Source organism: Aquarana catesbeiana, linkage group LG03 (genome assembly GCF_042186555.1).
Source record: "Aquarana catesbeiana isolate 2022-GZ linkage group LG03, ASM4218655v1, whole genome shotgun sequence".
Lineage (NCBI taxonomy): Eukaryota > Metazoa > Chordata > Amphibia > Anura > Ranidae > Aquarana > Aquarana catesbeiana.
In genome coordinates, this window is record NC_133326.1 from 472,888,823 (window position 1) to 472,914,423 (window position 25,601).

The 25,601-nt window shown below is 42.4% G+C and overlaps 1 protein-coding gene across 4 annotated transcripts in view; it reads right to left on the reverse strand.

The window, feature by feature from the left end:
- Window positions 1–25,601, reverse strand: part of HDAC3 (histone deacetylase 3) — an 89,958-nt gene that overhangs the window by 56,426 nt on the left and 7,931 nt on the right. For all 4 annotated transcript variants that reach the window (XM_073620959.1, XM_073620958.1, XM_073620957.1 and 1 more), the window contains 3 exons: window positions 20,700–20,842; window positions 7,945–8,026; window positions 5,538–5,594 (listed from right to left, as the gene is read on the reverse strand). In XM_073620959.1, coding sequence (XP_073477060.1) covers window positions 5,538–5,594; window positions 7,945–8,026; window positions 20,700–20,842 — 282 coding nt within the window. The remainder of the gene's footprint in view (window positions 1–5,537; window positions 5,595–7,944; window positions 8,027–20,699; window positions 20,843–25,601) is intronic.

Genomic DNA, 25,601 nt, shown 5'->3' on the forward strand with positions numbered 1-25,601 from the left:
CCTGAACCAGTATCTACTAATCCAGTCCTTTCAGATGGAGTCTGTCCGCTCCAGATGGAAGACATTTAAGCCTCCATTGATATAAAGGACGCTTATGTACACGTACCCATCTTTCAGCCTCATCAGAGGTTCCTGCGAATTGCAGTAGAGGAATGTCATTTTCAGTTTGTGGCTCTACCCTTCGGGCTTGCTACAGCTCCCCGGGTGTTCAAGACAAAGGTTCTAGCACCAGTACTGGGTCTTTTAAGGGCCCAAGGGATCCTGGTGCTTGGGTATCTGGATGACCTCCTGCTCAGAGATCACTCATTACAGGCTCTAGAGCAGAGTATAACATGCACAGTGCGGTATTTGAAAAGCTTAGGCTGGATCAGAAATACAGAAAAGTCAGCCTTGAAACCAGCTCAAGGTCTAAAGTATTTAGGTCTGATCCTAGATACGGTCCAAGCAAGAGTATTCTTGCCACCCGCAAGGATCTGTGCCCTGAAGAATCAGGTGCATCAGATAAGGGGCACCAGACAACCCTTCATTCGGCTCTATACGAGTCTTCTAGGGAGGATGGTATACTCCGAGGCGGTGCTCTATGCCCAGTTCCATTCCAGGCCTCTACAACAAGACATCTTGTTGACTTGGAACAGGAGAGGACAAACCCTGGATTATCCAATGTTCTTATCTCCTCGGGCACGCTTAAGCCTAAACTGGTGGTTCCAGGATCAGAACCTGCAAAAGAAAAAAAGATCCTTCCTCCTGGTAACTTGGAGAGTACCGACTACAATGCCAGTCTCTCAGGCTGGGGAGCGACCCTAGAGGGGCTCATAGCTCAAGGGAAATGGTCAAGAACAGAACAGATCCTGCCCATCAACGTCCTGGAATTACGGGCAGTACGACTGGCCCTATGGTCATGGACGGTGGAGCTTCAGGACTACCCTATCAGGGTTCAGTCCGACAACGCCACTGCAGTGGCCTATATAAACCGCCAAGGCAGTACCAGGAGTAGTTCCGCTCTAAAGGAGGTGAACCACATACTAGCCTGGGCAGAGGGACATGTGCCGACGATTCTATCGTCAGTCCATATCCTGGGAGTAGAGAACTAGAAGGCAGATTATCTCAGCCGCCAGATCTGCCCGGGGGAATGGTCCCTACACCCTGGGGTTTTCCAGGAAATTTGCCAATGTTGGGGATGGCCAGAGGTCGACCTACTGGCATCCAGGTTCAACAACAATCTACAGTTTGTGTCCCAAACAAGAGATCCTCTGGCAATCTGAGCAGATGCTCTGGAAGTTCCATGGAGCCAGTACTCCCTGGTTTATACTTTCTCTCCAATCACTCTCTCTTTGTTGCATAAGATTCGGAGAGAGGGGGTTCCAGTCATTCTGGTGGTGGCACCAGCCTGGCCCAGAAGGCCCTGGTTCCCAGAGATTGTGAGATTTACAATAGACAGGCCATGGACGGTACCACGTTGCCCCGATCTACAGTCGCAAAGTCCTATATTTCACCCCAATTTAAAGTCTCTAAATTTGACGGCATGGCTATTGAAGCCAGGGTGTTAAAGGACTGTGGCCTCTCGGGAACCGTGGTGTCTACCCTAGTGAATGCTAGAAAAGCTGTCACTAGGAAAATCTATCATAAGGTCTGGAAGACTTCTATTGCTAGGTGTGAAGCCAAAAAAATGGCATCCTCGGAAATACGCGATTGGGAGAATTCTCTTTTCTACAGTCAGCTGTGGAAATCAAATTGGCTTGGAGTACAGAGGTCAAGTTTCGGCCCTATCAGTATTCCAAAGGCCTTCAACCTCCCACGCACTGGTCCAAACCTATATTCAGGGGGCAACTTCACTTGCTCCCTCCCCCCATTAGGTCACCTACAGTGGGGCAAAAAAGTATTTAGTCAGCCACCAATTGTGCAAGTTCTCCCCCTTGAAAAGATGAGGCCTGTAATTGTCATCATAGGTATACTTCAACTATGAGAGACAAAATGTGGAAGCAAATCCAGATAATCACATTGTCCGATTTTTGAAAGAATTTATTTGCAAATCATGGTGGAAAATAAGTATTTGGTCACCTACAAACAAGCAAGATTTCTGGCTCTCACAAACCTGTATCTTCTTCTTTAAGAGGCTCCTCTGTCCTCCACTCATTACCTTGTATTGAACTTGTTATCAGTATAAAAAAAAAAACACCTGTCCACAACCTCAAACAGTCACACTCCAAACTCCACTATGGTGAAGACCAAAGCTGTCGAAGGACACCAGAAACAAAATTGTAGACCTGTACCAGACTGGGAAGACTGAATCTGCAATAGGCAAGCAGCTTGCTGTGAAGAAGTCAACTGTGGGAGCAATAATTTGAAAATTGAAGACATACAAGACCACTGATAATCTCCCTCGATCTGGGGCTCCACGCAAGATCTCACCCCGTGGGGTCAAAACGATCACAAGAACGGTAAGCAAAAATCCCAGAACCACACAGGGGGACCTAGTGAATGACCTGCAGAGAGGTGGGACCAATGTAACAAAGGCACACAGTAACACTACGCTGCCAGGGACTCAGATCCTGCAGTGCCAGACGTGTCCCCCTGCTTAAGCCAGTACATGTCCGGGCCCGTCTGAGGTTTGCTAGAGAGCATTTGGATGATCCAGAAGAGGATTGGGAGAATGTCATATGGTCAGATGAAACCAAAGTAGAACTGTTTGGTAGAAACAACTCATCGTGTTTGGAGGAGAGAGAATGCAGAGTTGCAACCAAAGAACCCCAATACCTACTGTGAAGCATGGGGGTGGCAACATCATGCTTTGGGGCTGTTTCACTGCAAAGGGAACAGGACGACTGATCCGTGTACATGAAAGAAGGAATGGGGCCATGTATCGTGAGATTTTGAGTGCAAACCTCCTCCTATGAGCAAGGGCATTGAAGATTAAACGTGGCTGGGTCTTTCAGCATGACAATGATCCCAAACACACCGCCCGGGCAACGAAGGAGTGGCTTTGTAAGAAGCATTTCAAGGTCCTGGAGTGGCCTAGCCAGTCTCCAGATCTCAACCCCATAGAAAACCTTTGGAGGGAGTTGAAAGTCCGTGTTGCCCAGTGAAAGCCCCAAAACATCACTGCTCTAGGAGGAGATCTGCATGAAGGAATGGGCCAACATACCAGCAACAGTGTGTGACAACCTTGTGAAGACTTACAGAAAAAGTTTGACTTCTGTCATTGCCAACAAAGGATATATAAAAGTATTGAGATGAACTTTAGATTTTGACCAAATACTTATTTTCCACCATAATTTGCAAATAAATTCTTTCAAAAATCAGACAATGTGATTGTCTGGATTTGTTTCCACATTTTGTCTCTCATAGTTGAGGTATACCTATGATGACAATTACAGGCCTCTCATCTTTTTATGTGGGAGAACTTGCACAATTGGTGGCTGACTAAATACTTTTTTGCCCCACTGTATGTGTCCTTGGAACTTGAAGCTGTCTTTTACAGAAACCACCATCGGAACTTAAAGAAATTCCATTAGACTTGCTGTCATGCAAGCTAGCCTTCCTGATCGCCATCACCTTGGCTAGAAGGGTGTCAGAGTTGGTGGCCCTTTCATGCAGGGAACAGTACTTGATCCTTCACCATGACAGGGTCGTGTTTTGCCAAAAGTTCCAAGGATCAGACTTAATTTCGTTTTACCAAAAGGACCAAAGAAAGGGCAGGCAGCTTCCAAAGCTTCCATTGGCAATTGGGTCCTTCAATTGGTCATTCAGGCCTACGGTCTGAAACAGAGCTCAATCTACCAGGGGTGTAGGAACCTCCTAGGCCAGTGATGGCGAACCTATGAGCCCGAGTGCCCAAACCGCAACACAAAACGACTTATTACACCTGAATACCGAGGTTTTAGTTTAGAAAAAACAACTCGTACAGTTGTCAATTAACAGCATTTGTTTAAAAAGAAAAAAAAACACAATAACAGAGCTTTCCATTAAACTTTTTTTTGGGCAGAGTACTGCAGAGGACGGGTACTAAGCAGCGCAGTGGGCTGGATCTGTAGTGCCCACAGCGCTGCTCAGTACTCATACTCTGCAAATGATCTCTCCCCCTCCCCCCGCACACTGTAGGGCGCGCGGGAGCAAGATTCTGGGAGGACGTCCATGGACGCCCTCCCAGAATAAGCCGACCACGCTATGGCCCGGTCGGCAAGTGGTTATCAAACTCACATTTAAGTAGTTGAGTCGGTTGTCCTCAGGTTTCCAGCTGGGCTGCGGTGTGGGGTCAGTCCCAGGTCGCTCCGGTGGTGTCCGTAGCTCCGAGGAAGGGATTTCCCACAGCAGGCACGTCAGCAGGGAACGTCAGATGCTCGAGAACGGGAAAGGGGGGGCGTGGCTTCAGTGCTGGCGTTCAGCAGCACGCGTTTGCCATCACTGTCCTGGGCTTTATGCCATCAGGTATCTGTGGCTCAGATTTGTAAGGCTGCTACCTGGTCTTCAGTGCATACGTTCACAAAATTTTATCAAGTGGATGTTCGAGCAGCCAAGGATTCAGCTTTCAGCTGCAGTGTGCTGCGGGCTGCCGTATAAGTTCTGATGGCTATTGTTTGGCAGGGCGTCTCCCTCTCCTCAAGGCTATTGCTCTGGGGCGTCCCAGTAGGTAATGAAAATTAGCCAAACCCAATCCCATGATGTATGAAAAAGAATAGGATTTTTTTCGTCATAATTACCTGTAAAATCCTTTTCTTCGAGTACATCATGGGACACAGATCTGTCCAAACTTTTGAAGATTCATTGCTTGCTACAAAACTGAAGTACTTCCTTTATGGGAGGGGTTATATAGGGGATCATTTCCTGTCTAAAGACCTTTGGTCTACCAGTGGCTATTTACCTGGAGATGAGGTATAACCCAGCAGGTAATGAATATTAGCCTGACTGTGTCCCATGATGTACTCAAAGAAAAGTATTTTACAGGCAAGTATGACCAAAAAATCCTATTTTTCATGTGGCAAACCGTGTTTGCTTCTGTGTTTGGGGTGCCATTAACAATTAATGGCACCAAAGGCGCAACTAGTTCACTTTAGGTGTAAAAAAAGTGGCCATGCACTATACAATCTGATTGTACAATCTCCTTTAGATTTACCCAAACTATGGAATAGGATAACACACCATCTATCCAATTACTCTGTATTCAAGCAAACAGGCTCTTGTATTTCATAACTGATGGTAGGTCTAGGGCCGGGCATAGGTTGTTTGATTCTCGGCCAGTTCAGAAGAAGCCGGCAGAGATGCAAACCATGTATGGGCAAGCTGATTGTTCCAAGTTGATCGATCAACTTGGATATAACCAGCCTGCCAGATTTTACGTACGATTACACTAGCAATAATCAATGTATTCTCCCAGTGTGGACGGCTTCCCCCCCGCCGGGACAATACAATGGCTTGGCGGGAGGGATTTCCGTTAACGCTGTCTGAGGATGGGGTTGCAGGAAAGAAATTTGCTCAGTGTATGGCCTGCAAGTGAACTTAGCCTTTAAAGAAAATGTGCAAAAGTAATATAGAATTATTACCTCAAATTTTTTAGCATGGTGAAGTCCCCCAGCCCAGTTAATTGCGATGTCACAAATCTGCGGATCAACAATTTTAAGAATGCAATTAGATTTGGAAAAAAATAATCAACCAAAAACGTGTAGTTTTATTTTATAGCAGAAACAATTATTTGCATGCGTATAGTTTATAATCTACGTGTTCAATGGTACTTTAGAAGCATGATTTACCACGGAATTCATTCTATACCCACTTCCAGACCAGGTCTTTGCTGGCACGTTGTTTACATGCAACAAATCAGTACTTTTTGCTTGAAAAATACTTAGAACCCCCAGATATTATATATATTTTTTAAAGCAGAGGTCCTAGAGCAGGGATATGCAATTAGCGGACCTCCAGCTGTTGTAGAACTACAAGTCCCATGAGGCATAACAAGACTGACAGCCACAAGCATGACACCCAGAAGCAGAGGCATGATGGGACTTGTAGTCTTGCAACAGCTGGGGAGGTCTGCTAATTGCATATCCCTGCCCTAGAGAATAAATCAAAAACATATAAATGAAGAAAATTTATATTTATATATATATATATATATATATATATATATATATATATATATATATATATATATATATATATATATATATATATATATATATATATATATATATATATATATATATATATATATATTTTCCAAATAAATGTGCTGAATGTTCTGATCCACAATGGAAAAAAAACTTTTAAAGTGCAATGGACCACAGACACGCCAAGACTATTCAGGTGCAAAAACAACACCCCCACATACCAAATGGCGATGACCCCCAGCTTTGCAGTCTGGGGGTCACTTCATCGCAGACCGCCTCCATTACTAGTAAAAATATAATTAAAAATGCCAAAAAAAAAAATCTATCCCCTATTTTGTAGACGCTGTGACTTTTGCGCAAACCAATCAATATACGATTATTGCGGGTTTTTTTACCAAAAATATGTAGAATACATATTGGCCTAAACTGAGGAAAAAAAAATAGTTTTTTTGATAAAAAATTTGGGATATTTATTATAACAAAAAGTAAGTGTTTTTTTTCAAAATTGTCGCTCTTGTTTATAGTGCAAAAAATAAAAACCACAGAGGCGATCAAATATCACTAAAAGAAAACTAATTGTGGGGAAAAAAGGACGTCAACTTTGTTTGGGTACAGCTTCGCACGACCGCGCAATTGTCAGTTAAAGCGACGCAGTGCCATATCGCAAAAAAATGGCATGGTCATTAAGCAGCAAAATCTTCCAGGCTGAAGTGGTTAAAAACGCATCCAATTCACATATATGTGACTGGAGCCTTACTCTATCAGTGGAGAAACTAGCAGTTCATGAAACCCAGGATTAAAAAACTATGGAATTCTGTGTATCTAGTAAACTGGCACATTAACCACTTCATGCCCGTAGGACGTCATATGACGTCCTTAGGTTGAAGTGGTAATATCTGAATGATGCCTGCAGCTACTGGCATCATTCAGATATCTTTTTCAGCCGGCGATTCACTGTAATGTAAAAGCCATCCTAGTGGCTTTTCAGCCGCTGGATTGCTTTTACAGGCAGCGAGAGGCGACATCCCCCCTCTCACCACCTTCCCGGGTTCTCCTGTACGATCGGGAAGCCGGATTACCGATTTGGCAGTACTGCCAGATTACCATAGAGCTGGCCATGGACAGAATGGTCCCTGGCCATCTCCATGGTCCTGGGAGGCCGGAAGCGACGCCATGACGTCATTTTTGGCACTGGCAGATGTAAACACTGCCATTTTTTTCTCCTGGAAAGCAGAGATCAATGTTTTTTCTTTTTTACCTCATCTTATCTGGGATCCTATTGATCCCAGGTGTCTCCATAAAGAGGACCTGTCCTGCCTTATTTCTATTACAAGGGATGTTTACATTTCTGGTAATAGAAATAAAAGTGATCAAAAAATAAAGGGACAGTGTAAAAAAAAAAAAAAAAAAAAAAAAAAAAAAAACTTGTTTTAGCGCCCGTCCCCTCGTGTTTGCACGCAGAAGCATATGTAGGTTACGCACGCATATGTAAATGACGGTCGCACCACACATGTAAGGTATCGCCATGAACGTTAGGGTGGGAGCAATAATTCTAGCACAATACCTCCTCTGTAATCTGTTAAAAAAATAAAAACCTAGCCTATGGAGATTTTTTAAGTACTGAAGTTTGCCGCCATTCCATGAGTGTGTGCATGAGGGTGTATGTATGTATGTATGTATGTATGTATGTATGTATGTGTGTGTGTGTGTGTGTGTGTGTGTACACACACACACACACACATTTTTTTTTATTTACAATATTTATTTATTATGATCCATATGTAGAGAATTGTGAATTTACTCTTCATCTCTAATAGTAATTTTTATCTATAAAATATATTACCTTGTTGTTTAGCTGAGTGGCACCTTGAAGTGAAGCTCCTGTGTACCGAGAACAAAACTCAAATAGGCCAGGAAACACTGGACTGAAAAAAATAAATAAAAAAAACAAAAATAAAAAAACCAGGAAAGTCAAATACATTTATCCCACCTAGGCAAGGAGCAATGATCCATATTTCCTTTGCTGTTATCTACACCAGTGTAGCCAAACTTATCATACCCCAAATGATGTATGCTGTGAAAGTAGCCTCATATCTGCTTTGGTAAGATAAAATAGCAAAATAAATGATTTGAAGGGAACATGCATGCCGTCCCTGGTCGTGCTCTACTTCTGAAAATGTAAGTTGCTTGGGCTAATAAATAAATAATTAAATAAATATACATACACATATATATATATATATATATATATATATATATATATATATATATATATATATATATATATATATATATATATATATATATATATATATATATATATATATATATATATATATATATATATATATATATATATACATATATACACACACATACACACACACACACAATATATACTATACCATGGTATTAGCTGGAAAACTCATTCCAGTTTTTCACAGTGGGTTCAGGAATACCTCTGGACCAACATTCCTTGGTTCAATTCTGGTTTGCAGGAGCATGTCTCCCTAGTAGATGATTCAAGACGAACATCTTGAAGGCCCAACCATCAAAAATCTTGAATTCTTTTTAGCATCCCAAAGGATTTAAAGCATGTGTTGAGTGTATATTGGTGTTTACCTTTCAAGCCTATTCATGCTTATAAACGCTGCTTTGGATAGAGGAAACATTTTCCAATGTAGGGCTTCACAAGATGGGATTATAAGCAAGATGAGCTGGGAGGTTTGAGGAATAAGTTGTGGGCTGTTTGCAAATTTGTCAAACATATTTAATAGACCAGAACCTGTGCTATTGGGTATCATTTTCTAATGGATTACATTTGTCAGCTTAAAAAGGAGGAGGCAATAGCCACTTTTTTTTTTAGGCGATAGCAGAATTATACAGGCTTGGAAATTGCCAAAAGTGTATACTGCAGGGGTTTATTATTATTATTTTTTTTTTTAAACTACTTGTCTAAGGGACTAAATTGGGGTCCCAGATTTTAAAAAAAATATATATATTTTAACCCAAACAGTATTTAAACAAAAGGTTTTAACCCCTTCGTGCCCAAGGATAAAACAAATCTAATTGCCTAAAACACAATTTTGCAATTTTGACATGCATTAGTAAAACTGTACATCAAACTGTATCATCAAAACTACTTTGTGTATCCAGGTGAATGATACCTTGCTTTTGGTGATGAATGATGATGCTTATCTCCCGATTTTTAATTTTTATTGTCAAAGGAATACTGTCCCAAAATAGTAAAAAAAAAAACAAAATTCTCTTCTTCAATTTAGCTGTATATTTCTTGCTACTTCTGTAACTTTCCACCAAAGAACCAGTAGGACAGCCCAAAAACAATAGTGCCTATTTTGCTTTTTTATCCTATCTAAAAAACACACTGAAACTAAATGGCACCGATACTTAAAAAGAAAAACAAAACAAAACCACACTGACCCTGACTCAAAACACTAACCCTGGCACTGAAATAGATCAAACCTTGATCTAAGTTTTTTTTTTTTATTATTTTTTATTTTTTTTTTTTTTTACACACTTTTTTTCTTGATTCTGCAAGGAGAGAGAAATAGAGCGATACAATGCATCTCTCTCCTACATTCACAGAGAATAAAAAAAAAACGAAAAAAACGCAGGCGGGCTTCGCAGTGACTGATCACTGTGATAGCCAATTAGAGGCTATCACTGCGATCAGGAAACCTGGAATCAAGTGAGCCGGGTCCCGATGCTCTCAGTGAGGTGATAGAAGTGGCTAGAAAACAGATTTGCATAGATGTGGATGGACACATTTCTAGCGTATGAAGGCAGATTGAAAATCGCAGCTATACTAAATTTGCATTGATAAAGGGTATTAATAAAAATCGCATCCCTGAAACATATCAGAATTGCACCTGAACAACTATCTTTGATAAATCGCACTGAAAACCAACATGAATGCACTGCATAAAGTAAACCCTGCTGCTTGCAGGGCTAAATGTAAAAAAAAAAAAAAACCTGCCCGGCACCCAGAAATACATGTCCTGGGCGTCGGGCGATATGATTTGCTGACAGCAGGCACATGTATTAGTGAAGGAAATATTTTATTCCAAACAGTGGGACAACTATTAGGACCAGTCCAATCCCTTTTGTCTTTTTATCTTCTATTTTTCACCCCATTTCTCTTGCTCCCTCCTCTTCTTTCTTGTTTTCCAACATTCCATCTTTTAACATTACACTAGGGATGACTTTCTTCCATAACATAACATACAATTGTCACTCTGTTTCTTTATAGCTACTGTGTACATCCATTTTAATTTTTTTTTTACGGTCATGTTTGCAAAGGAAACAATATGGATATAATCATACAATTCTGGGCTGGGCATGTGAAGCACACTTTCCCTGTGATTCTTTCAAATACTGAATGAGCGGTTTATGATTCTTCACTCATTACAAAGTGCAACTTGATAACTTAATTTTCTTAAATGTTGTATATGACTATCTTTCCTTAAAGACTGAGCTCTACCCAAAAGTGGAACTTCCACTTATTTGATTCCTCCCCTCCTCCGGTGCCACATTTGGCACCTCTCAGGGGATGGGGGGGCTGTTTTTGACTGGTCCCTGTCCCCACTCCCAGGAGACTGTGCCGCAGCCCCATCCCTCGGAAGTTAGCCCCCCCGCACCCCTTTTCTCTGCCGCCAGGCCAATCAGAAAGCGCTGCACGCATTGCACATGCGCAGTAGGGAACCGGCCACAATCCCGAAAGGCTTCACTGATGGTTTCACTTAGTGGAGATGGCAGCAGCAGCATTCGACAGATCAGCTGGGGTGCCGACATTGCGGGCTCCCCGGACAGGCAAGTGTCCATATAGTAAAAGTCAGCAGCTACAGTATTTATAGCTGCTGACTTTAATTTTTTTTCCCCATGCTGAAACAAAGAGGCAGCACAAGGGATGAGCTATGCAAGGCAATATACATACACACAAATGAGAACATGAAGACTACTGTTCAATTGCAAGGCGTTACATGTGTACACCTGGGCAGGAATTGCATTTCTGGAAATAGGTAGTAACCATGAATAGTGCTGGAACAAAGATAGTTCTTCTGAGAAAAATGAAAGACAAAAGCATTGTCAGGAGAAGATGTGGTCTATTTGACCAGTAATAAATACCTACAGGTATTTATTTCTCTATACAATAAAGGGTCACTAAACCCACATCATAAAAAAAAAAAAAAAAAAAAACACAATCAAGAAATTGAGTATGAGCAGCATGTAATACACTGTCACTATGAGATTAGTTTTTTTATATTCTGGTAAAAAGAAACCTGGTTGAACCTGCTGTTCTCTATCTCCCCATTCTGTCCAAGTCCCCTATTCAGCAAGGGATTTTGCAGAGCAGTGTTGGTAGCACTGCAAATGTTCAGTTTTCACCGAGTTTCAATGCTGAGCATTTACTCCCTATTACAACTGAGTAGCCCATGTGACTATCCAATGTTATCTTATGTGTACATGTATAGAGGTTCGTTTAACCACTTCAGCCCAGGAAGAATTTACCCCCTTCCTGACAAGAGCACTTTTTGCAATTCGGCACTGCGTCGCTTTAACTGACAATTGCACGGTCGTGCGACGTTGTACCCAAACAAAATTGACGTTCTTTTTTCCCCACAAAGCTCTCTTTTGGTGGCATTTGATCGCCTCTGCGGTTTTTATTTTCTGCGCTATAAACAAAATAGCGACAATTTTGAAAAAAAAAAAAAAAAAAAAAAAAAAACAAACAAACCGCATTATTTAATAAATATCCCCCAAAAATATAAATTTTTTTCCCCTCAGTTTAAGCTGATATGCATTCTACATATTTTTGGGAAAAAAAAAAAAAAAAAACAAAAAAACAAAAAAAAAGAGGCAATAAGCGTATATTGATTAGTGTGCGCAAAAGTTATAGCGTCTACCAAATGGGGATAGATTTATAGCATTTTTATTATAATTTTTTTTCTATTAGTAATGGCGGCAATCTGCTATTTTTATCGGGACTGCGACATTATAGCAGACACAGCGGACATTTTTGACACTATTTTGGGATCATTGCCATTTATACAGCAATCGTTGCTATAAAAATGCATTGATTACTGTGTAAATGACACTGGCAGTGAAGGGGTTAACCGCTAGGGGGCAGTGAAGGGGTTAAGTGTGTCCTAGGGAGTGATTCTAACTGAGGGGGCTGGACTTCAACACACAGGACTGTGATCACAACTCAATGAGAGAGAGCTGTGATCATTGTCCTCGTCACTAGGCAGAACGGGGAAATGCTTAGTTTACAAAAGCATCTCCCAGTTCTTCCTCTCCGTGACACGATCACACGACACCGCTTCTTAAGGGGGACGTACCTGTATGCCCTTTAGCCTGTCAGTGCCATTCTGCCGACGCAAATCGGCGAGCGCTGGTCGGCAAGCGGTTAATGTCATTTTTAGGCAGTTGTGTCTAGAGGTTTTTCTTTGAAAGCAAAAAAAAAAAAAAATGGAGTTCAGACGCCGACGTTTCAGATGGCAAACGCATCTAAACGTAGTACCGGCGTTTAGCTTAGAAACGCTTTTAAAAGGGAGCCCTATTTTTTTTACATTACAAAACATAAAAAGGATAGCAAATGATGAAAAAACACAAAAAACAACCAAAATATTTTAAAAACTTGTATAGGGCTGAAACAACTAATCAATTATGAAAATAGTTGTCAACTATTTTCATAATCGATTAATCGGCCAGCCGATTAGTTGGCCTGCATACAGAATGCATTATTTGTTTACATATCAAGAAATACAGTGCAGCACACATACAGCTCAGTACGTACACCATCCATACATGTCAGTAAGTGTCTGAGAACTTGTGAATGTGTGAGGAGCAATGCCTCATGGAACATGTAGTCCTTGGCAGGAAGTGAGTGGGTCTAAAAGACAGAAGTTTTTTTACCTTGCTATAGGGGCACGCTATACTATAATTTGCAGCTTGCTATTGGGGCACTCTGAAGGCAGGAGGAAACAGAAGCATCGGTAGGAGAACCCAGAAGAGAAGAATCGGGCTGTTCTGTGCAAAACCATTACACAGAGCAGGAAAGTATAACATATTTGTTGTTTTAAAAAAAAATACTTTAAAGACTGCGGGGAAGATCAGCATCTGAACCCAGACAAGGTTAGAGGCTGATAGACTGGAGGTAATAGAAGGCATTACAATTACATTTAAAGTAAACTTTTACATGGAGGCAAGCTACATTACGTGGGAGCAGGGCACATTACAAGGAGGCAGGGCACATTACATGCTCCCCAGTGTGAAAGGGGTCTAAATAAAAAAAAATTGATTTCTGAGTCTGATGATATTAACTAGATTCAACCTCCAATAGTATATACAGTATATCTCTTCTGTCTGTTATTCCCAGAGTAGATTAGAGATTTTGCTCCCTTACCATATAGTTTGCTCTCCACCACTTGACATAGTTGCATGAAATTTAATATCTGGCTTTTTTCATTTCCTCACATAAGGTCATTATGGGATCCACAGTAAAAGCACAGAATTTGAGGTAGAAACAAGTACACTGCTGCTCTCTCAGCTGCTGCTAATCACTCTGGTCTCACAGAATGGCTGAAATCGTTAAATATCGTTTTTTGTGCTTTGGGAGGGTTTTATGATGTTATCTTAAATAAACGCCCCTAGACGCAAACGCGTCTAAATGCGACTAAACACGGCATGCAAAAGCGGCATTTTTAAACGCCGGTTTCAAGTTGCCAAAAAAATCGTTCAGAAGAGGTTGCCTCAGCGTCCTGTGTACATTAGGCCATAGAGTCACACATTTGGGTGTATACACAGTGGTAAATGACAGCCCACTCCCTCCCTCCTCCTCCATGCCCACTAACCAGCTAAACACAATAGGGGCACCATAATACATCTTGATTGATGGAGGCTTCACCTCCCTCTTATTTTAAAGGCAGGCTGGTGGGGCGTGACACAGCCGGTGAATGGCAGAAATCTACCCACACCATGTTATTGCCAAAAAAAAAAAAAAAAAAAAAAAAAAAAAAAAAAAAAAAAAAATCGCTTTGATTCCAAATATATATTTGTATGACAATTTAACCACTTGCCGACCGCCTAACGCACATATACGGCGGCAGAATGGCACGGGCAGGCAGAATCACGTACCTGTACGTGATCTGCCTCCCGCGGGCGGGGGGTCCGATCGGACCCCCCCCCGGTGCCAGCGGCGGTCGGCTTGTGACTGGGAGCGTTGGGAGGCGAGGGGGAGACCATCCGATCGTGGCCCCCCCCTCGCGATCGCTCCCAGCCAATCGGAATCCTCCCCTGCCTGTGTGTAGTTTCACACAGGCAGAGGATGTGATGTCATCTCTCCTCGGCTTGGCAGTTTCCGTCCCAGCGCCGAGGAGAGAAGACATGTAAGTGCACAACACACACACAGTAGAACATGCCAGGCATACTTTACACCCCCGATCCCCCCCCAATCACACCCCCCCCCCTGTCACAAACTGACAGCAAGCAGTATTTTTTTTTTTTTTTCTGATTACTGCATGGTGTCAGTTTGTGACAGTTAGTGTTAGGGCAATGAGTATTACCCCCCTTTAGGTCTAGGATACCCCCCTAACCCCCCCCTAATAAAGTTTTAACCCCTTGATCACCCCCCGTCACCAGTGTCACTAAGCGATCATTTTTCTGATCGCTGTATTAGTGTCGCTGGTGACGCTAGTTAGGGAGGTAAATATTTAGGTTCGCCGTCAGCGTTTTATAGCGACAGGGACCCCCATATACTATCTAATAAATGTTTTAACCCCTTGATGGCCCCCTAGTTAACCCTTTCACCACTGATCACCGTATAACCGTTACGGGTGACGCTGGTTAGTTCGTTTATTTTTTTTAGTGTCAGGGCACCCGCCGTTTATTACCTAATAAAGGTTTAGCCAACTGATCGCCCGGCGGTGATATGCGTCGCCCCAGGCAGCGTCAGATTAGCGCCAGTACCGCTAACACCCGCAGCATACGCCTCCCTTAGTGGTATAGTATCTGTACGGATCAATATCTGATCCGATCAGATCTATACTAGTGTCCCCAGCAGTTTAGGGTTCCCAAAAACGCAGTGTTAGCGGGATCAGCCCAGATACCCGCTAGCACCTGCGTTTTTCCCCTCCGCCCGGCCCAGCCCAAGTGCAGTATCGATCGATCACTGTCACTTACAAAACACTAAACGCATAACTGCAGCGTTCACAGAGTCAGGCCTGATCCCTGCGATCGCTAACAGTTTTCTTGGTAGCGTTTTGGTGAACTGGCAAGCACCAGCGTCAGGTTAGCGCCAGTACCGCTAACACCCACGCACGCACCGTACACCTCCCTTAGTGGTATAGTATCTGATCGGATCAATATATGATCTGATCAGATCTATACTAGCGTCCCCAGCACTTTAGGGTTCCCACAAACGCAGTGTTAGCGGGATCAGCCCAGATACCTGCTAGCACCTGCGTTTTGCCCCTCCGCCCGGCCCAGCCCAGCCCACCCAAGTGCAGTATCGATCGATCACTGTCACTTACAAAACACTAAACACATAACTGCAGCATTCGCAGAGTCAGGCCTGATCCCTGCGATCGCTAACAGTTTTTTTTGGTAGCGTTTTGGTGAACTGGCAAGCACCAGCCCCAGGCAGCGTCAGGTTAGCGCCAGTACCGCTAACACCCACGCACGCAGCATACACCTCCCTTAGTGGTATAGTATCTGAACGGATCAATATCTGATCCGATCAGATCTATACTAGCGTCCCCAGCAGTTTAGGGTTCCCACAAACGCAGTGTTAGCGGGATCAGCCCAGATACCTGCTAGCACCTGCGTTTTGCCCCTCCGCCCGGCCCAGCCCACCCAAGTGCAGTATCGATCGATCACTGACACTTACAAAACACTAAACGCATAACTGCAGCGTTCACAGAGTCAGGCCTGATCCCTGCGATCGCTAACAGTTTTCTTGGTAGCGTTTTGGTGAACTGGCAAGCACCAGCGGCCTAGTACACCCCGGTCGTAGTCAAACCCGCACTGCAGTAACACTTGGTGACGTGGCGATTCCCATAAGTGCAGTTCAAGCTGGTGAGGTGGCAAGCACAAGTAGTGTCCCGCTGCCACCAAGAAGACAAACACAGGCCCGTCGTGCCCATAATGCCCTTCCTGCTGCATTCGCCAATCCTAATTGGGAACCCACCGCTTCTGCAGCGCCCGTACTTCCCCCATTCACATCCCCAACCAAATGCAGTCGGCTGCATGAGAGGCATTTTCTTATGTCCTCCCGAGTACCCCTACCCAACGAACCCCCAAAAAAGATGTCGTGTCTGCAGCAAGCGTGGATATAGGCGTGACACCCGCTATTATTGTCCCTCCTGTCCTGACAATCCTGGTCTTTGCATTGGTGAATGTTTTGAACGCTACCATTCACTAGTTGAGTATTAGCGTAGGGTACAGCATTGCACAGACTAGGCACACTTTCACAGGGTCTCCCAAGATGCCATCGCATTTTGAGAGACCCGAACCTGGAACCGGTTACAGTTATAAAAGTTAGTTACAAAAAAAAGTGTAAAAAAAAAAAAAAAAACAAACAAAAATATAAAATAAAAAAAAAAAAATAGTTGTCGTTTTATTGTTCTCTCTCTATTGTTCTGCTCTTTTTTACTGTATTCTATTCTGCAATGTTTTATTGTTGTTATGTTTTATCATGCTTGCTTTTCAGATATGCAATTTTTTATACCTTACCGTTTACTGTGCTTTATTGTTAACCATTTTTTTGTCTTCAGGTACGCCATTCACGACTTTGAGTGGTTATACCAGAATGATGCCTGCAGGTTTAGGTATCATCTTGGTATCATTCTTTTCAGCCAGCGATCGGCTTTCATGTAAAAGCAATCCTAGCAGCTAATTAGCCTCTAGACTGCTTTTACAAGCAGTGGGAGGGAATGCCCCCCCCCCCCCCAACGTCTTCCGTGTTTTTCTCTGGCTCTCCTGTCTCAAAAGGGAACCTGAGAATGCAGCCGGTGATTTAGCCAGCTGACCATAGAGCTGATCAGAGACCAGAGTGGCTCCAAACATCTCTATGGCCTAAGAAACCGGAAGCTACGAGCATTTTATGACTTAGATTTCGCCGGATGTAAACAGCGCCATTGGGAAATTGGGAAAGCATTTTATCACACCGATCTTGGTGTGGTCAGATGCTTTGAGGGCAGAGGAGAAATCTAGGGTCTAATAGACCCCAATTTTTGCAAAAAAGAGTACCTGTCACTACCTATTGCTATGATAGGGGATATTTACATTCCCTGAGATAACAATAAAAATGATTTAAAAAAAAAAAAAAAAAAAAATGAAAAGGAACAGTTTAAAAATAAGATAATAATAATAAAGAAAAAAAAAAAAAAAAAGCACCCCTGTCCCCCCTGCTCTCGCGCTAAGGCGAACGCAAGCGTCGGTCTGGCGTCAAATGTAAACAGCAATTGCACCATGCATGTGAGGTATCACCGCGAACGTCAGATCGAGGGCAGTAATTTTAGCAGTAGACCTCCTCTGTAAATCTAAAGTGGTAACCTGTAAAGGCTTTTAAAAATGTATTTAGTTTGTCGCCACTGCACGTTTGTGCGCAATTTTAAAGCATGTCATGTTTGGTATCCATGTACTCGGCCTAAGATCATCTTTTTTATTTCATCAAACATTTGGGCAATATAGTGTGTTTTAGTGCATTAAAATTTAAAAGTGTGTTTTTTTTCCCCAAAAAATGCGTTTGAAAAATCGCTGCGCAAATACTGTGTGAAAAAAAAAAATGAAACACCCACCATTTTAATCTGTAGGGCATTTGCTTTAAAAAAAATATATAATGTTTGGGGGTTCAAAGTAATTTTCTTGCAAAAAAAAAAAAATATTTTTTTATGTAATCAAAAAGTGTCAGAAAGGGCTTTGTCTTCAAGTGGTTAGAAGAGTGGGTGATGTGTGACATAAGCTTCTAGATGTTGTGCATAAAATGCCAGGACAGTTCAAAACCCCCCCAAATGACCCCATTTTGGAAAGTAGACACCCCAAGCTATTTGCTGAGAGGCATGTCGAGTCCATGGAATATTTTATATTGTGACACAAGTTGCGGGAAAGAGACAATTTTTTATTTTTTTTATTTTTTTTTGCGCAAAGTTGTCACTAAATGATATATTGCTCAAACATGCCATGGGAATATGTGAAATTACACCCCAAAATACATTCTGTTGCTTCTCCTGAGTACGGGGATACCACATGTGTGAGACTTTTTGGGAGCCTAGCCGCGTACGGGACCCCGAAAACCAAGCACCGCCTTCAGGCTTTCTAAGGCCGTAAATTTTTGATTTCACTCTTCACTGCCTATCACAGTCTCGGAGGCCATGGAATGCCCAGGTGGCAAAAAACCCCCCCCAAATGACCCCATTTAGGAAAGTAGACACCCAAAGCTATTTGCTGAGCGGTATAGTGAGTATTTTGCAGACCTCACTTTTTGTCACAAAGTTTTGAAAAAAAAAAATTTTTTTTCTCGTCTTTCTTTATTTTCAAAAACAAATGAGAGCTGCAAAATACTCACCATGCCTCTCAGCAAATAGCTTGGGGTGTCTACTTTCCAAAATGGGGTCATTGGGGGGGGGATTTGTGCCACCTGGGCATTCCATGGCCTCCGAAACTGTGATAGGTAGTGAGGAGTAAAATCAAAAATGTACGCCCTTAGAAATCCTGAAGGCAGTGATTGGTTTTCGGGGCCCCGTACACGGCTAGGCTCCCAAAAAGTCCCACACATGTGGTATCCCCGTACTCAGGAGAAGCAGCTAAATGTATTTTGGGGTGCAATTCCACATATGCCCATGGCCTGTGTGAGCAATATATCATTTAGTGACAACTTTTTGTAATTTTTTTTTTTTTTTTTGTCATTATTCAATCACTTGGGACAAAAAAAATAAAAATTCAATGGGTTCAACATGCCTCTCAGCAAATTCCTTGGGGTGTCTACTTTCCAAAATGGGGTCATTTGTGGGGGTTTTGTACTGCCCTGCCATTTTAGCACCTCAAGAAACGACATAGGCAGTCATAAATTAAAGGCTGTGTAAATTCCAGAAAATGTACCCTAGTTTGTAGGCGCTATAACTTTTGCGCAAACCAATAAATATACACTTATTGACATTTTTTCTACCAAAGACATGTGGCCGAATACATTTTGGCCTAAATGTATGACTAAAATTGAGTTTATTGGATTTTTTTTTTTAGAACAAAAAGTAGAAAATATCATTTTTTTTCAAAATTTTCGGTCTTTTTCCGTGTATAGCGCAAAAAATAAAAACGGCAGAGGTGATCAAATACCATCAAAAGAAAGCTCTATTTGTGGGAAGAAAAGGACGCAAATTTCGTTTGGGTACAGCATTGCATGACCGCGCAATTAGCAGTTAAAGCGACGCAGTGCCAAATTGTAAAAAGTGCTCTGGTCAGGAAGGGGGTAAAACCTTCCGGGGCTGAAGTGGTTAAAACAGTTTATTGATATGAATTATTTTTACTCTGTATTCCAAAGACTTTTTTTTAACTTGTGTTCAGCAGTAGAGGACCAAAAGCTCATGCATTGCAATGTAAACACATGCATTTTTATTTTTGCAGTGTACACCACCACATTGCTGTGGTGTGAACAGAGTTCATAGAAAACAAGGTAAATTGCCTTGTCTTTGCATTGAGACCACACTGGACAAAGGCACTCAGCACAAAAGGTGTGAAAGGCCCTAAACCAGGGGAAAGCAACCTCAGCCCTTCAGCTGTGGTAAAACTAAAAGTCCCATGAGACATTGCAAGACCCTGACAATCACAGGCATGACTCCTAGAGGCAGAGGCATGATAGGATTTGTAGTTTCACCACAGCTGGAGGGCAAAGGTTGCCTATCCCTGCCCTAAACCTTTCATGACCAGAGGTCAATAATGCTTATCTGTAAAAGTTAAAAAAAAAAAAAAAAAAAGTCTCATAGTGATTACCCAATTCAGGAACTACTCTTATTAGTTCCCGATTGTCAATGCAGACCCCAGATGTCACTGACAGCTAGGATTGAGAACCAGTAGCCATACACAGTGTTGGCTGCTGGTTCTCAAAAGGAGAGGACATATACTAACTTATTCCATATAGGGGGCATTGTGAGCAGGGATCAGTAAGTGTATACAATAACTAAAACAGAAATTTCATTTGAACCCAAGTAGAATACTAGCAGTAGAATATTATATTAATATTGATATATATCTATATCTATCTTATTTGCCAAAAAGTTTTAATTGTATACAGTCAGCCTTGTGATTCAGATACACCTGCCAGATAGCATGGCCAGGTCCTGGATCTCCAATGCCCCATAGTTCAGACAACCTTCTTTATTCATTCGCAGGGAGGGAGCTTGCAAAGCACACAATCACATGACAGGAGACAATAGTCTCCCCAACCTAATACAGCATAAAGCTTAGAGGAACTGGTTATAGGAAAATGTGTAAACCTCAGATTTGAGGTAAGTCGAGAGGGACTTCTGACTTCTACTGTAAGATGCTAATTAACCCCTCCATCCAAAATCTATATTTACTTACCAGTCATCACCAACATTGAATGCGTTAAGACTTTTCGTGAAGCCTTGCATGTTGTTGGGGCTCACTCTTTGCAGGAAATCAATGTAGTCTTCGGAGTGAAAGCGGCACATGTCATGCTGTGAAGCTTGATAGGGTTTAAAGACCTGCAAGACAATTTATACAAAGCAATCATAATAACTGTACAATCTCCAGAGCTAAAAACTGCAGGAAGGAAAAGTGGTTGCCCATATCTAGTCTTGTGTTTACAGGAGAAGTATAGCCAAAGCTTTTATGGCTGTACCTCCCCTATGGATCACAGGAGTGCAGTTCGTTGTGCACTCCTGTGACTCATTTTCAGCCGACTATAACCTGCTGTTAGCTGATGTCACAGACCCGGACCAGCCTCTGAAAAGATCCCAACCATATAGTTGGAATCCACCCACCCTGGACCAGCAGCTGGCTCAGCCTCTCAGCATGCTACTGAGAGCCTGAGCCAGCCGCACCCATCCCCTCCACAGCCCAGCGCTGCAGTGTGCGCTGGAGGGGCAAAGCAGAGAGGCAGTGACTGATAGTCACCGGTTCTCTGCAGTCTAAAAACCGAGAACAGAGCGACCAACGGTAATCACTTAGAGTGAAAATTATATATATATATATATATATATATATATATATATATATATATATATATATATATATATATATATATATATATATATATATATATATATATATATATATATATATATACACATACACACACACATATACACACATATACACATATAGAAAAAAAATAATATTTAATTCACCAGTAAAGGCCCATTCATCACACTCGTGGACAAAGACAGGTTACTGCAATGACACACAGGAAAAACAAGTTTGCTGTGTGTCATGTTAAAGCCAGAATGCAGCGTTACTCTGCATTCCAGAGAAGTGCAATATTATGCAACATGTTTGCATAATATCTCTGCATGGTCCTGCACACACTGTGCTGTGATGCAATGACATGAAGTGTCACTTTGTACAGGGCTTTGCAGCCCAAAATGTTGTAAGGGCAGCAGCAGTTTGGGTTGCAGGACAGAGTGAACGAGCCATAAATGAATTAAAGTGGTTGTAAAGGCACAAGGTTTTTTACTTTCATGCATGAAGATAAAAAATAGGATTTTTATAACAGCTTACCTGTAAAATTCTTTTCTTTTGAAGTACATCACGGTACACAGAGCCATAGTAATCACTATGTGGGTTATAGGCCACCTTCAGGTGATTGACACTGGCACACCCTAAACAGGAAGTTGCCTCCCTATATAACCCCTCCCATACCAGGAGTACCTCAGTTTTGTAGCAAAGCAATACACATGTATACTATAAAGAGGGGCGGGACCTCTGTGTCCCATGATGTACTTCAAAAGAAAAAGATTTTACAGGTAAGCGGTTATAAAAATCCTATTTTCTTTAATCGTACATCACGGGACACAGAGCCATAGTAATCACTATGTGAGATCAGAGGACTTATACTGCTGCCTGCAGTACACTGTGCCCAAAGGCGACATCCTCATGTCTTTTTACATCCACCTGATAGAATCTGGTAAATGTATGGATTGAAGACCAAGTTGCGGCCTTGCAGATTTGAGCCATGGAGGCTTGGCGATACACTGCCCACGAAGCACTAACAGCCTTAGAGGAGTGCACTTTGATTTGAGAGGGTGGAATCTACCTCTTAAGCCATGAGCTTAAACGTTGAACGATTACTTGTCGAATCCACAGTAGATTTCTATGCTGCCTGTCCTCTTATGACCTTCAGGCAACACGAATCAAAACATCAGTTTTCTGAATCTGAGCAGTCGCCTTTAAGTAGACCTTGACTGCTCTCACCACATCAAGAGAATGTAGTGATTTTTCTTTCATAGAACAGGGTTCTGGAAAAAAATGAAGGTAGAATATCCTGGTTAAAACAAAAAAAAAAAAAAAACCTGATACTACCTTCAGTAAATTGTTAGGATAAGGACGCAATACTACCTTATCCTTGAATAATATGGCTCTTAAGAAAGAGCAGCCAACTCTGATATCTTCTACAAGAAGGGTATGGTTACCGGAAAAATCAGTTTCCTTGTCAAAAAGGACCAAGGGAATATGTTGTATCGGCTCAAAAAAGGCTGTTTTTGTAATGCCGATGGAACTAAATTCAAGTCAAGGGTTCAGGGGTGACCTAAAAACGGGGGATTAAGCTGCGTTAACCCCTGAATAAAGCTACGAACCAAAGAAGCAGAGAATGCGAAGCAAATGGTCATTGAAACTATACCGATAAGGCCGAGACCTGTCCTTTGAAAGTACTAAAGGCCAGCTTTATTTCTAACCCCATCTGTAGAAGGTCAAGGATTATACTTATGACCTACTTCCTGTGGGGCCAACCCCTGGTTTCATACCAGGAGACATATGCTTTCCAGACTCCATAATATACGATTATGGAGGCCGGCTTCCTTGCATTAACCAAGGTAGATACCACTGAACCTGACCGCTCACGCTTCTTCAGAATGTGGGTCTCAATAGCCAAACCATTAAAATTTAAATTTAGTGTTTGAAAGGTAAGATGGAACACCGAACCTTGTGAGAGAAGGTCTGAACGTGGTGGTAGGGTCCATGGGACCCCTACCGCCATCCTTATGATCTCTGCATACCAAGATCTTCTGGACCACAAGAACCACTGATCTCCCTTCCTGCCTGATCCTGCAAAGAAGTCGTGGATGCAGGCAGAAAAGGAGGGAATGCATAAATCAGTAAAAACTGATTCCACAGGAACACCAAGGCACCTGTTCGCATGCGGATCCTTTGTTCTTAACACAAAGTTGTCAATCTCTTGGTTGAACCTGGACGCAAACAGCTCTATGTCTGGGATCCCCCATCTTTGACCTATTGTCAGAAAGGTATCAGGGTGAAAGAACCATTTTCCTGGGAACAACTGCTAGCGACTCAAATAGACCGCCTGCCCATTTTCTATTCCTAGAATGAAAAACTGCCGATAGGCAAGGTACATTTTTTTCTGCCCAAGATAGGATATGATTCACCTCTCTCTGGGCCGCACAACTTCTTGTGCCCACTTGGTGATTGATATAGGCCACTGCTGTGGCATTGTTGGATTGTATTCTGACAGGACAGCTCCGTAAACTAAATGTCCAGGCCCTCAGGGCCAAGCGCTCTGCCCGAATCTCTAGAATGTTAGTGGGCAAGGTCATTTTCTGATCTCTTTCAGGACTGCTCCCCAACCTAAAAAAGGTTGGCGTATGCTGTTACCACTTTCCAGGTAACTGGTAGGAAGGATTTTCCCTTTTGCAGATTTTTGGTTATCAACCACAAACCGAGGCTTCAGCGCACCTTTGGAGTCAGACATATTGGGAAATCTAAAGCTTGGACCTTCTTGTTCAAAGCCAAAAGGATACTGTTTTGCAGCAGCCTCGAATGAAACTTAGCATAAGGAACAGCCTCGATCGAAGCCACCATCTTTCCCAATAACCTCATGCAAATCCAAATCAAAGGATTCTCTTTTGCTTGACCACCTAAATCAGTTCCTCTATGGCGCTGATCTTTCTCTAGGTTGAGAACCCAACCTAGGTATCCCAGGTAGTTGACTGTGGTGACCATACTTTGGTCTAAGCGGGCTTCCAACTGGTCTACCAAGAGCAGATCGTCTAGGTAAGCTATAATCGTTATACCATGTGACCTTAATCTGGCTAGAGGAGGGGCCAGAACCTTTGTAAGCATTCAAGGTGCAGTAGCTAGACCGAAAGCAGAGCTACAAACTGAAAATGAAGATTTTCTACTTTAACCACTTGCCGACCACCACACGCCGATGTACGTCCTAAGTTTGGCGGCGGATATCGTTATGGCAGCAGTTAGCTGCCATAACCCCGGTATCCCCGTTTTTGTGCGGCAGTCAACTTTCAGATAAAAGTGGTCTCTGCGGCGGATTCATAGCGAGATCACTTTTATAGATCACTCCCGCAGCGATCCGGTGCCCTCTGCCGCTTACCGGAGCCGTTGGTAGTGGCGGAAGCGATCGCATCTGTCCCCTTGTTGTGCCTGGAGACAAGTGAAGGGAAGATGGCGCCCGCTCGTCTCCATGACACTGCAGGGCGGAAGCAACGTCAAAACGTCACTTCCACCCATACAAAAAAAAAAAATTTAGCCAACTGTTTTTTTTTTTTTTTTAATTAAAAAAAAGTGATTTTTTTTTGCCAAAAAAAGCGCGCTTGTAAGACCGCTGCGCAAAAACAGTGTAAAAAAAAGTATTGCAATGACCGCCATTTTATTCTCCGGGGTGTTAGAAAAAAAAAAAATATATAATGTTTGGGGGTTCTAAGTAATTTTCTGGCAAAAAAACCTGTTTTAAACATGTAAACACCTGAATTCCAAAACGAGGCTGGTCCTTAAGTGGTTAAAAAGTAAAGATTTCTAGTGAGCGGGGAGATAGGCCCATGGAGGTATGCACCCTTGATGTCGATTGATGTCAAAAGTTCTCCTCCTTGTAGGATGGAGACAACTGATTGGATTGACTTCATGCGAAAAAGTGGATATTCAGGAACCGGTTTAGGTTCTTGAGATCCAGAATGGGTTTGACATCTCCATTCGGTTTCGCTGAAAAAAAGGTTTAAATAAAACCCCCAACCCCTGCTCTTTCATGGGGACAATCATGACCACTTTTTGCCAAAAGATGTTTTAATGCTAGGAGAGACTTCTTTTCTCTGGCTCTTTAGGAACGTCTGATCTGAGAAAACGAAGAGACAGGAACTCTCAGAACTCCAGTTTGTACCCTAGAGTTTTTGAGGAGGCCACCCATTTGTCTCGACACTCTTCCTGCCAGATCCTTGAGAACTGCAGAAGTCTTCCCCCCACTCGAGCGAGCGGGGGCACCCCCTCATAGGGAGGCTT